This window comes from Hippopotamus amphibius, chromosome 15 (assembly GCF_030028045.1).
Source record: "Hippopotamus amphibius kiboko isolate mHipAmp2 chromosome 15, mHipAmp2.hap2, whole genome shotgun sequence".
Taxonomy (NCBI): Eukaryota; Metazoa; Chordata; class Mammalia; order Artiodactyla; family Hippopotamidae; genus Hippopotamus; species Hippopotamus amphibius.
In genome coordinates this window covers 52,426,692-52,441,014 of record NC_080200.1, presented here as the reverse complement: position 1 = coordinate 52,441,014, position 14,323 = coordinate 52,426,692, and the positions used below count along the sequence as shown (strand labels likewise).

Here is a 14,323-nt window from a genome sequence, read left to right as displayed (position 1 = left end):
TTTCTACTTATTAATCAATTTCACTACTTGATTTTATTTGATGGGTATTGGTTGGACATATCATCAAACAAACGGAGGTACCTTGAAAAATAAACCATTCATTTGTTCTATTAAATACTATTATTTTAAATTTACACATGGACGTTTATATACACAAAATAGATTTTAGTTTACATTATCAGTCACTTATCATCCAACCCATCTTACATGGAGTGAGTTTAAAACTGAATTGTCCATCTTCTCAGTGTATACACAAAAATAATTAGATTAAATTTTATTTTGAAATTCATTCATAGGATAACTAAAATTTTTACATGTTTGGAACAAAAAAATAACACATATTGAGCAAAATTATCCAGTAAAATCTCTCTGTAACTTAAATCATTTATATCCAAAACAAATATTAATTTCCAATGTACCTGAATAGTCACCTGTTTTAAATCTCATTTCTTAGCAGACTGCTGTTGTGAAGACCCCCACCTCACTAATGGTAGGTACACTCATCACACTCTTATTTGACCCAGTAGAAATCACTCCCATGAACTATATAATGAGAGTGTCAAAGGATATAGAATATTAAAGACAGGAAATCAGTTCAGCTCAAGGCAAAGGCTAGAAAAGTAAAGGAAACAATAGCTAGAAATTAAGCTCAGGACAAGAGGGGACATGATATGGTGTATTTGGGGCATTACACCTAACCGAACCTTTCTTCTAAGGTTTTGCAGTCCCTGGTTAATGTCATTGCTTTCTGGGTCTTTGTTGTGCTCAGGGATATTGAAGTAATAATATTAATAAAATAGCCAGTGGTGTGGAATAACCTAGGCTTTAATTAATACCTTCCACAATAACCCTATGGAAAAGTTAATACAAAGCACTAAAGGTAATAAGGCAAAGGAAAACAAAACAAACTGAGCAAACCTACACATGCCAAGTAATCTGTCATTTTGATGCTTATTTTTTATAACATATATTTGCTATCATTCTTAAGTGAGCAAACATGGTTTCAGACCGAGAAGAGATGATTTATACCCCACATTCCTCAACTGACATGATTCAAGTTTACTCTTCACTCCAAGGACATGAAAGAACATAACTTTCATGTTGATTCAAAAGCACCTCTGTCTTTTGACAGCCCCTCACGGGGATCAATTAGATCCATCTGTGTCTATAGCTTCAGTGAGTCAGGCTCCTGCCCATTAGAAATGAGACTAGGGATACTATTTTATTTCACATAGTTCCTATGACGTTAAAAACAAACCAGAAAATCAGGCTTGTAGCTGGAGAATTTCTCTAAAATGTAGCCTTCCTTTTACACCAGGGTCTGATCTAATCATTTTCTTATATTTAGAAGTTAGTAATTCTCACCTTACCTTTACCAGGTGTTATTTGTTTACTTGTAACTGTTTGATTTTTTGTTTTTTAAGTATTTCACTAAAATAATATTTTATTCATATTTTGACCTCATCATGCTATTATCAGTATTCAAAAATAGAGCATACAGTAAATTAAACAACTTAATATGTTCCCTAAGATATCGTGTCCCACTAGGTTCCACAGTTCTCACCTACTGAACTGTAGAGTTTCAATCCATATTTATTTACCTTTTCATTACTTTCTTTACAACCTTCAATATTTCTTCCATTCTGTTTACATTCTTGGAATCACCTGTAAATCTACTCAGCAGGCATTTTCCACTTTCACAATGACCAGTAGCACACTCAGGGTGTTCAGGAAGAAGACTGATGAATGATGACAGATTAAAGCATAACAACTACTGATGTAGCAGATTCTTGAGAATGGCCCTATGAACACTGGTAATAGATAGACTTTTCTGGAGTTTAACTGAAAGTGAATCGTGCTGTAATATGAGCATGTAGAGCAACTTGAACCCAATGAGGAAATTAGCCAGAATTCCACCTGACATTTAGGGGCGCTCAGTACTTGCTCTTTTTCTTCCCTTTCCCAAGACAAATGCGTATTTTTAGAGTTCTTTCTTGATCACAGACATGCTTCTAGAAGGAAGCCACTTTGGAGGATGGATACAGACACATACAAAAAGCAGACCTTCCATGCTCTTAAGACCTTTCCTGAGATGCTCTTCTGCGCTATGAGTGTGTTGAGGCTACCACTGAAAGGTTCATCCTTTTTTTTTTTCTTCTTAAATCATTAATTACCCCACAGCTTAAAATCTCATGAGATATGTATCTATGTATTTTTCCTATGTCAACAGAGTAGTGTTTTGCTTTAGAAGCCTCCTTAATGTGTTCTTTCGTTTGGATTTTATATATTAAGCTTCAGCCCTTTAGAGTTAGAAGATTCAGAACAAATCACATCTCTCTCTCTCTCTCTCTCTTTTTAGTTTGCATCTGCTAATCCCAAACTCCCAATCATTGCCTCCAGCACCACCACCCCCTTGGCAACCATGTGAGTCTGTGAGTCTGTTTGTCTGTTTCTGTTTTGTAGATATGTTCATTTCTTTCTTTTTTTTTTTCTTTTTCTTTTTTCCCCCCCAGTACTTGTAGGCATGTGGGCATCGCAGGGATTAAACATACAGAAAAAGCAAAGTTGAATCGGAACAAGTCCCAAACTATGTTGTAGGATTGATGTGTAAGTTAGGAGAAAATTCCCCCATTTCAGCAATGCTAGTGGCATTAACAACTGGAGGGTGTATTTTCTTACTCTTTCTTACTCCATTGATTGCTTTGTTGACTTACCACCCAGCAGCCTAATGCCAACAAGGAGCTCCTTGCCAAGTCTTGGCTTTGAGCGATCCCACAATGCATCTTACCTGAAGACTGACTCTGACTATGCTTCCATCAGCTGATACAATTGCCACAGTGAGAAAACGAACTGCAAATTACAAATGTAAAACTGTCTTTTTCAAACACTAACTTTGGGTAGGGAATAGAGATTTTAGAGTAATTGAAAAAATGTATCATATATCTATGATGTTTCAGGTACTGTGAAAATATCTTAATATCATTATTCATGAGAATCATCCTTTTAGGCTTAATTATTAAATCCCTTTATGAATAGAAAATTGTGGTTGGTGAGCCTGAGTGACAAGTCCAACATCATGTCACTTTTAAACCCTGTTACAGGGATTGATATCACATATTTTTTGTTCATATCCTATGGATTTTCCTCTATTCTTATACCTACCATGTAAAGTCATGACATTTTCAAGCACTGTATTCTATAAAAAATAATTCACGCAAGCCTGGTCAGAGTGTTGTCTGGTTTTCTTTCTTTCTCTTTCTGACACACAGAAAGGAAAACGTTTCTTTTTCTTACCTAACGGCACTGCTGCCCACATCCAGGTCTTGCGCAGTAACGGCGCCAATGATGGTTCCAACCGGAGTGTCTTCGTAAACCTCCATGGTGTAGAGCGGCTTGCTGAAAACCGGAGGCTCGTCCACGTCCAGCACGCTGATTTTCACCGTGGCCGTGTCCTTAAAAGGGCCCGCAGAGTGAAACCGGTGGTCAAGGTGCAGGTTGGAGGCCTCTACTTTAAAAGTATAAGCCTTCTTTGTTTCAAAATCTAATGGCTGTAGCGAAGACAAATCAAAAGTAAGGCGATACATTCATTATAGGACGTGGCAACGATGGTGGACATTGCAGCAGAGTAATTTGCAAGTTAATATCAAATTGTCATTTTCCTTTAATAATTAGTGGATAAGGGAAGTACAAGTTAAACACTAAGAAAAGAACAGACCACGTGTAAGAAGTGTCTAGGTAACTTGTAAATATAATCAATTGCATACATTAAAATGACATGTACCCATATGTGCTAGGTAGCGCTTATTCCTACCTAGGAATAGGGCTAGGGCTTATTCCTACCTGCTGTTGCGGGGTTATAACAGCAGGAGATCAAGTACCTCCTAAGGAAGCATTTTCTGCTCTTATCCAATACTGACATCTAGTGGAATTGAACAGTAATGAAAAATACGACAAAATTGAAATTGAAGATACTTTTTAGATGCCAGCTAAAAATTTGGTGTAGTAAAATATGTTTTTTCTTGGACGATTTTTATTATTTTGACAATAATATTCTTTTCTATTAAATACTTTTGAATGTCTAGGTATTTTTGCTGTGAAGGACTATATCCAGAGTTTTGGTCCTCTGTATTCTCAGCATTACACATAGAATTAGTAGGCACTGTGATGCATGATCAGGATACATGACCAAGAATTAAGGCTTTGTGCATCTGTGATTAAAGAACAACACGAGACAAAATATTTGGATGTAATTTGTCCTTGGAGTCACTGATCCTTGATTTTTCACTTTGCACTGCTTACATTTACTCTTTTTTTCCTGAATATTAGTTTTATGTTCCCAATAACTGGAAATATTATATTATAGAAATATGATGTTGCTGCACTGCTTTATTAAAATGAAAACGTTAAGGTCATTGGCTCTGACTTCTAATCACTTATAACAAACTAAAACATGAAATTAACATTAACATGGTTAATTAACACAGTGATTTTCTGGGACCTTTAGAAGTTTCTGTTTTCTAAGTTAATTCCCTCTAATATGACTCCAGTGATGTGTTAATTGCTGTGTCAACACATCTCTTTTTTGCCTTCGTACACCTGGGGGAAATAAAGTGGGTATATTTCTCTGTTTTATGCATTTCCTGTGAAGAAGGGAAAAGAAAAGAAAAAAAAAAAACCACTGTGGAATCCTTAAAAGTTCACAAATCTGTAAAGTTTATTATAGCAAACAGTAACACTTCTTGGACTTGACATTGTCTCTTTCACAGTAATTTTCAATCGGGGGATCTATCTTTATTTTCCCTGTCGTCTTTCCCTTTATTTTGTTTAATTCGTCCAGTTTTTATTTATGTATTTATTTACCTTGGACTCAACGCTTTCTTTTAGTTTTTATATTTTTATTTATTCAGCTCATACCTGTTTACATATAATGTTGATTTTCTTCAATTTCTGTCTCTTTCTTGCTAAGACTCTCCGCTTGTCTTAAAGCCAATATAAGTTGTTGTATAATATGCCATAGTTGATACTGGGGCTATTCATTACAGGGTCAGAAAGATAATATTTTGAAAAAGAGATGATGATGCTCCTGTTTTGATCAGCCCACAGTTTGACTACAGTGTTTTCTTACCCAATTTCCAGAATAGGGTAACAAAATATTATTCAAACCAAAACTACAAAACTGTTACCGTTACTGGGAATGTTTATCCTGGAATAAAGAAGATGGAGACAAAAAAGGACAAACCTTTTCAAATATTGAATATAAATTAGGCTTGTTCTATAATATGTCTCTCAATGGGGAATTAACAATCATTTAAATTATTAAACCTGGCAACTTTAAGATAAAACAAGGAAGAAATCTCTAACAAATGAAACCATTCAAAATTAAATTAATTTTAAAATGTATTGATTGCGTACATGGTGGTAAGACCTGAGATACATTCCAGGAGAACAGAAAGAGGCAAAGATGAATAAGTTTTGCCATCTTGTTTAATGACTGAGTTGTTTGAAGAAGTAGTAAGTCCCCCATCATTCGATGAATTCAAGATAAATTGGATGCCATAAGAGATATCTGAGTGATGTATAATTGATAAGCTGCACAAGCTAGTTTAAAGTAAAGAACATATAAAAATATACTTTGTGTTTTTGTAAACTCTAAATGCTCAGTGCATGTTAAACAATACACTTTTTATCTTTCGTTATCCCTAACTTCTAGTGTAAGGTAATTTTGACTTTGTAACCTCGGGTCCTTTTGCCTAGAAGGATGTTTGAGCTGCCTTGGCTGATACTTACCCTTTCTTTGGCCTAGAATTAACTTCTCTTAAAATGTAGACATTAGTACAACTTGTTCTTCCTTTCCCTGGCTGCTTCTCCTAGACGTTAGAATGCTTCTGATTATCTGTAGGATTAGGCAGATTCTTTCTAGACAAGATCTCAACTTCATTTATCTAGTTAATTAACATGCCACTGCTATCTGATGGACTTGACTCTCCACTTTGGAGTCCATTTCAAACCCAGGAATGCAGGATTCCAAAACCTTTTCTACATTGTTTGAGGAGATTAGACATAATGTATGCCTTTTAAGAACTCCTGACCTGTCGCAGCAGACAGATATCTAGTGGTCAGGGTGATAAAGAGTGAGATGAAAGAAATTTTCTGTACCTACAGATATTCTTTTATCACTGAAAACTTATATCCTGCAGTGATCAAACGACTGAAGAGAAATGTAGGAGAAATGCCACAATAATATTCTAGATGGCCTTAACCTCTTTGTGACCCTGGCCCTTATGCAATGCCACTGTATAAAACTGGAAAGCCCCGAAAGAGAGGGAAAAAAAAAATCAATACCAATCTCTCTTTATCTTTGGTTGACTTTATCTAACTCATCTGACTGACTACCCTCCACTTTCTGGGGAGGGGGAGGGGTGAGGTGGTGCTGAGGAATGAAATTCATCTAACTTTGCAATCAACAAAAGCCCTATTATTTGAAATAAGTATAGAGAAAACAGAATTTTTTTATTATTGTTAGGAAATGAATCACATTCTATAACGGAAATCCATTATTAGGAAGCAGAGCTAATTTAGCTCTCACACGATAAATAAGAAACTTTGTGGTACTGCTTGGGGTGCATTCAATTTTATGAAACTTTCTAGAAAAGTAATAAAATGATTGATTAAATAGAATTTAACTTAGTATCTCCTTTCTCCTAAGGATGTTTCAATAAAGGAAGTTTAGTGAAACCAGAATTTTCAGGAAACAATTTACATTGTAAGGAGTTGTACAGAAAGAAACCTTAACTGTGAAGAAATGGAGTAGGACATATTTAATTTTTTGTTAGACTATAAAGGGAAAAATTGGGCAAGATACAATCTTTTTGCTTCTTTGTTTTTAGCCACTTTCTCTGCTTTTACTTTGCTGAGGTCCGGGTTTTGAAAAACTACATAAAATATTAAAGTGCCAAATGATTTTCTCATTTCAAAGAGGGATGACCAATTTTTGGCACAAAATACAAGAGAATGATTCCCTGGGCTCTTCCAGGCCTCATCACGTTTCCAGATAATGTTGAGTGAAAATAGATAGCTAGTGTAATATTTTGAGGAATTTGAAAAGCAGCTTTGATAGAACTCCAAGGTGTCCCCAAGATTCTTGCCCCCGAGGACAAGATAATCTCTTTTATAATCTTTTGTATAATTTGCTGCCCTGAGTGTGTGAGGGGCCTTTGAATTGAATGGGCTATCACCCCATGAATTTCTTAAATTTTATGGAAAAGTAAATGATGTAAATATAATCAAGGTCCTTAATCACTTAACATTGAGTTAATTACAAGGCAGATTTTACTTAAGGGGGTCTGATGTAATTGTGTGAGCCTTAGAAGAAGGAGGTACTACAGATGATTTCCTCCTGGCCTTGAAAAAGTAAATTTATGATGTAGGAACCCACCTGATGAGTGCCTAGGGGTGACTATGGGAACTGAGACTGGACCTTGACCAACAGCCAGCAAAAAATGTAGTGCCCGTAGTCATAGAGCCACAAATAAAAGCATTCTGCTAACAACTGGTAATCTTGGGAAAAAAACTCTTAAGCCTCAGATCGCAGTCCCTGTCTACACCTTGATTTCAGCCTGGAAGACCCTGAGCAGAAGACTCATACTATACTGTAACCCACAATAGCTTGTGTTTTCATCCCTCTTTAATTTCTGCTCTTCTCTATTGGTTCATTTTTTATGATGAACATGTGCCATTTTCACCATCACAGAAGAGTCCTCTCTCTTAACAAAGTGTATCCTTTAGAAATGACTTTACTCTTTCAACCATATCATAGGTCTTAACAGTCAATGGAAAGGAAAATTGTCAATGAACCCAAAGAACTGAAGGCTGTCAATGTATCTGAAAGAGAAGATGCTTTTCACGACAAGCAACTAGAAAACAGATTTAAACCAGGCTGAACAAGGATTAAAGGACACTAGGAACAAGCTCTTGTAAAGAAGGTTTATGATGCCAGGCTGAACTATAAAGATGACTTTCAGATCTAGCATCATTTTAAAGGAAAATCAAGCTCCCCAAACTTAATTTTTTGATCAATACAGTAGTCAGTCCATTTGTTCATGGCTAGACTTTCCTATTACATAATAAATTATTCTAAAACTCTACCACTACTCAAATCTCATATTAAATCATCCATAGATGATGTCTGTACCTACTTCTTTAATTGATTAAATCAAATTAATTTAAATCTGCATAAATTGAATCAAATATTTGATAAAATTTTATTTTGTCACAGTAGGAATTGAGGATATCTTGGTTCATGAGTTGTTTATTTTTTTATAGAGAGGGAGAGCCAGAACAAATAATAAGTAAACAATACTTTTCAGTTTGTGGTAAGATTTATGAGGAAAATAGTCAGCGTTAATGGGACAGAAAAACAGTGGGGGAGACATTACATAGAGCAGATAGATGTGCTTCTCTGAAGATGTGATACTGAAACTGAGATGTGAAGAACCAGGTATGGGGAAATCAGAGGGAAATGAGCCTGAGGCATTTTATTTCTCTTTTCAACAAATATTTCTTGAATATCCCACTGTGTGCTAGACAACATTATAGATGTTGGAAGTGGACAAACCAGACAAAAATCCCCCATGGGGCTTGCTCTCTTCTAGGATTTGATGTACAACAATAAGATAAATAAGCAGACTATAGCATCCCAAGTGGTAATAAGTGCAATGGAAACATCCAAAACTTGGAAGACAGATGTGTATTGTGTGTGTCGGGGGTAGACAGGGAAGAATGCATGTGTGTTTATGTGAGAGGGAGCTATGGGAGGGTCTGGTGTATCTCATCATCATTGAGAAAGAGCTTCCACTCAGTATTTCACACACACAAAATAGTTATTTGGTGGATTAAAGTTGTCACATTATCACATGAGGATGTTCCTATGGTAAAGGGGAAAACAATAAAATGTTGCCAATTGTAAAACCCAGATAATAGTTTTGACAAATTTAAACATTATTTCAGTTCTAAAATTTAAAAAAATAAAAAAGAACTTAAACGAACAATACAGTTACCAGACAAAAAGTGTCTGACAAATAAAAGTATTAAAATGAAGAAACATATACTTCATAACAACTTATCTCTAAAAAAATTGTTACAGACTATTTATTAGAAATGAATGTGTTTTTTTCCATGGGCAAGTAATCAACTCTAGGTCTTTGTGAGGGAAAGGTTTTGATAATTTTAATGAACTAACTTAAGAATCATGGCATCATTTCTAAGCCATATTTCAGTGACAATAATTTTTGGAACAAATTCAGTAACTAAGATAAAACAAAAATGGATTCAAAGAACATCTAGTGCTTTTATTTGAGGGCTTGTAGTGATATATTCCCTAAGAAAGAAAAGACTTCATCAAATGTTACAAATGCCTAAACAAAATATATGTTTTATAGGCACATGCAGTATAAGTTATGACTATCAGGGAAAGGGGAATTATCTTTTTAACTTCTTGAATGACCAGTCTCACATTTTACTTCTAACAGGTATTGTTCTTTACAATAGTTGAAAGTGTATGCTTTTTAAATATGTATTATAATTTACTGCAAGTTGTGTAGTCTTTAAAAAGTTATTTTTCTCCAATGAGCTTCATGTTTCCCATTTGTATAATCAGTAAAATAATATTTTTCTAAATACTTTAAAAACATGTTGAATTCTGCATGGTATGTGAGGACTAAGAAAAATATTGCATCTCAAATTAAAACAATAGACCAACATGAAATATTTTTAAAAAATAAATTTAAGCACCTTATATATTTCAAGCATTTCCTTTATCATGATGACACAAACGTAGATATGACAAAGTGTCTTTAGGGACTTAAACTATAGTAGAAAGAATAGATGCATTTAAAATATGAGCACCATAAAGTCTTACAGGTGCCTGGACAGAAACGGTGACACTTGGGAAAGAGAGTAAGGAGGGATTAACTTTACCTGAGGGACTCAAGGAAGTCTTTGGTGAGAGACATGGGAGCCATGTTAAAGAACAGGAAAAAATTAATAGAGATGCTCGGGTAGGGTGGCATCTTGTATGCAGCAGGAATTATAGCACAGCATCTTCGGTAGAAATTGCAATGAGTTTGGTATGGTTGGACTGTAGCTTGTGAGTGTGTGAGTGTGTGTGTGTGTGTGTGTGTGTGTGTGTGTGTATGCAGGGGATGAGGGGATGGTAATAGAAAACATGCTATTCGCTCTTTATCTTAATAGTGATGGGAACCAGAAACAGATTAAGAATGAGAGTAAAATAAACAGATTTAGGTTTTAACCATTCACTCATTAAGAAAATGGATGAACAGAAGGTGGGTGCATTGCTCAGAGAACAGCCATTGCAGCGGCGGAAGAGAGTAACAAGTCAACCCATGAGGAGGAGAAAGAGGGAAATTTTAACCCCAGTTTGGGAGGAATTTGTGACTTGGTTTCCCATCCTATTCAGCAAGGGGAGTTTCATGGTAATCCAAGAAGTGTAAAAATAAGCCTCGATTTCTGCTTTAAGAAACAGGCGAGCAAGTAGGGCTTTATCCAGGAAGGAGAAAATGTGAGCAGACATGCATTGGTTGGGAGAAGACAGGGATTTAGCTTTAGACATCTTGAGTGTGAACAGACTGTAGCACACATAGTTTAGAAATGTCTACAAGGCAGCAAACAACCTTCACTGGCTATGTCAACTCGGGGGCCAGGTGAGAGTTGATGAGACTGGGGAAGTTAGGTGAGATGTTTCAAAGAGAAGGTGAAGGCAAATATTTGCCAAAACAGGAACATAATATTTACAGAAAGAACAGTGCATCTTTTTCTTTGAATTTTTCATGTTTGGCAAAAATAGTAGTGCTTTCAACAATAAATTGAGGTACATGCTTGGCTATATAAAACAAGGTATTCCTAATTTTATTTTTATTTTTTTCTGAGTTATTCAAAAATTAACCACATGATGGTGCTATGCTACCAAATCAGTTGATGTGAATTCACTCTCTTGCCGTTGAAGCTGACAGAAAGAAAATGAGTTTTAGTGACTAACAGGGCATACGTAAAATGTCCAGGGGGACCAGTTGAGAGTTTAGCCTATTTATTTAAAATCCTGAGGAAGAATAAAATACTTTATCTCTTATGTTTTTAAAGAAAAAAGAAATAATTCTTCTTTGGATCCACTGTGACCACAGTCATGGTTATTTGAAATGAAATAACATTGGCAAGTAATAGCAAAATAGTAAGGATTTTTTTTTTAATTCCAAAAATATTTTACTTATTTAAAAATAAATAGAAATTCACTTTACCACCCTTTGTTTTAAATAGATGTTATCCTTACTTGTTAGTTCCCAATAGATACTTTGTAGAAATAGTACAGAACTGGCTTAGAAATTATTCAAAACATTAAAATTGTCCTTTTGCCCAGTTTAAGTATTCATCCTACTATTTAATTGCCTAAATTTCCTAATCAGTAACAAGAAAACAGTAGTGCATCTATAAATAAACCTGTTTTCAGTTCCTGAATGTTTTTAACTCATGTAACTTTATAGCCAATAAGTATATGTTTATTCTTACTTATGCAGTAGGAAATAAAAACTACTAACTAAAAATGTATTTCATTTAGCTTTTCACCTAAGAATGACATTGCTGAATTTAAAATATCTTGTTCTCTCCTTTTAAATGTAGTCCATCTCCTAATTTGTAGGTGTGACAAAAAATGTTTTTAGGTTTTATTGTCCTGACTTTGTTACTGTTTCTATTGTTATGATACTTAGCAACATATAGTATGTGTTCATACTTAGCTCAGTGCAATAGGATGTAAGTTTAAAGCAAGAATAGTTTGTTTCTTTTTTAAAAAAAAAGTATCTTGTGCCTTGGAGAGATATATAAAGTTGTATAATGTTATTCTGAATTCAAAGTGACACAGTGAAATGGCATTCTGTCACAGTACTCATAAACTGAATCCAAGTTGAGGTTTAAAAAAAAATAAAATAAAAATGCCTTTTTTCATTCTTCTCAGCTCGTATAAACCTGACCATCATTTTTATCCACATATACTCTCCCTCCATGGAGAAAGAAGAGAGAGGGAAAAATAATAAAGGGAACGTAAATAAAGATTTTGGAGATAAAACTATAATGAGAGTATGTGCTTTAGAGAATTTTAAGCATTTTAATTTATTTTTAAATGAGCTAAAAAAAAAAGCCTCAGAAAACAAATATCATGATATTTAAAAACAGATACATATTCAAATGTAGAATATATATTTTTAGACTTTCTAGACGCATGGAATATACTTAAGAACATAATTTCTACATGAACTTGGTTTTACAGCAGAGGTCTTCATTGCAATTCTATGCTGAGATATTAAAGGGAAACGTTTCCAGAGAGTAATTTTAAGATCACTATGGAACCGAAACACTGCTGTTGATATTTACATACGTATTTATTATTTTACATCTACTTCTTCTGGGACTCTGAATAAGTTCAAGATAAAGTTTTCTGAGAACTCTGAACATATGCGCATAAAGAGTCCTATAATACAGTCTTCACTCAAAAAAATCTAAAGAACTGTAGGCCAATAGGTACATGAAAAAATGCTCAACATCACTAGTCATCAGGGAAGTGTTAATCAAAACCACAATGAGATATCACCTCATATTTGCTAGATGGGCTATTATCAAAAAGACAAAAAATGAGTGTTGGAGAGGACGTGGGGAAGAAGGAATCTTTCTGCACTATTGGTGGAAATGTAAATTGGTGTAGCTATTATGGAAACCAGTATGAAGGTTCTTCAAAAGTTAAAAATAGAACTACTATAGGATCCAGCAATTTCATTTCTGAATATTTATCCAAAAGAAACCAAAAACACTAACTTAAAAAGACATATGCAACCCCCATGTTCACTGCAGCATTATTTACAATAGCCAAGATATGGAAGCAACCCAAATACCCATTGAGAAATGAATGGATAAAGAAAATGTGGTGTATACAGTCATCCCTTGGTATCCACAGGAGATTGGCTCCAGGACTGCCTGCAGATACCAAAATCCAAGGATGCTCAAATCCCTTATTTAAAATGAAGTAGTAACCTATGAACGTCCTTCTATATACTTTAAATATTCTTTAGACTACTTAGAATACCTAATACAAGTAAATGGTATGTAAATATTGACAGTTGCCAGTGTGTGGCAACTTCAAGTTTTAGCTTTTGGAATTTTCTGGAAATTTTTTTCTCAAATATTTTCAATTGGCAGTTGATTGGATCCTTGGATGTGGAACCAACAGATATAGACATATGGAATAAAATCTTGCCATTTATGACAACATGGATAGATCTTGAGGGCATTATGCTAAGTGAAATAAGTCAGACAAGGAAAGACAAACATCATATGATTTCATTTATATTTGAAATCTAAAACAAACAACCAAGCTCATATAGATACAGAGAACAGATTGGTGGTTGCCAAAATTGGGGGTTGGGTGGTGGGTTAAATGGGTAAAGGGAGTCAAAAGGTACAAGCTTCCAGTTATAAAATAAAGAAGTCATTGAATGTCATATACTGTATGGTGACTACAGGTTAATAACACTGCATTGCATATTTGAATGTTGCTAAGAGCAAATCAAAATTCTCAACACAAGAAAAACAATTTGTAACTATTTATGATGATGGATGTTAACTAGAGTTGTGGTAATCATTTTGCAATATACACAACTATGGAATTATTATGCTGTACATCTGAAACTACTATAATGTGTGTGAATTATGCCTCAATAAAAAAGTAAAGAATTGCCAATGTTGAAATTAATTTTGAGTTTTTCATGGGTTTTATTCAACTGAATATTTCCTCAGTATTTTATTTTTAGGAAAGCATACTGCCATATTTAATCAAAACATATATCTATATATGCATGTGTGCATGTGCACACACGTCTCCCTTCCACACACACGCACACACACACACACACACGCACTCAAAACAATACATATACCATATATGTAGTTAGGTAGGTAGATAGGTAGATCATTTCAAATTTTTGTAACAAAAATGTTCTCCTGAGTTATTTTATTAAACATTTATAAATGTAGTCTGTGGGTTGCAATTTTCTTTTCCAACAGAATAAGAGGTTAGCAGGTAGGGATTGCCTCTGGTGTCTCCTCATTTAGAGAGTAAAACAAATCAGAACACTAAAAACAATTCTATTCAAATTCTTGATGTAATTTACCAGATGATAAGAATATTTATAAAAATCTGCTTGAGTGTTCCTTTACAAACTAGCCAGAATGTCACCATTTCTCAAAATTTCATTGCTACAAACAT

General features: G+C 34.5%; 1 protein-coding gene across 2 annotated transcripts in view; it reads right to left on the bottom strand.

The window, feature by feature from the left end:
• Nucleotides 1–14,323, bottom strand: part of CDH12 (cadherin 12) — a 251,083-nt gene that overhangs the window by 41,511 nt on the left and 195,249 nt on the right. For both annotated transcript variants that reach the window (XM_057708941.1, XM_057708942.1), the window contains one exon: nt 3,295–3,548. In XM_057708941.1, the coding sequence (XP_057564924.1) occupies nt 3,295–3,548 (254 nt within the window). The remainder of the gene's footprint in view (nt 1–3,294; nt 3,549–14,323) is intronic.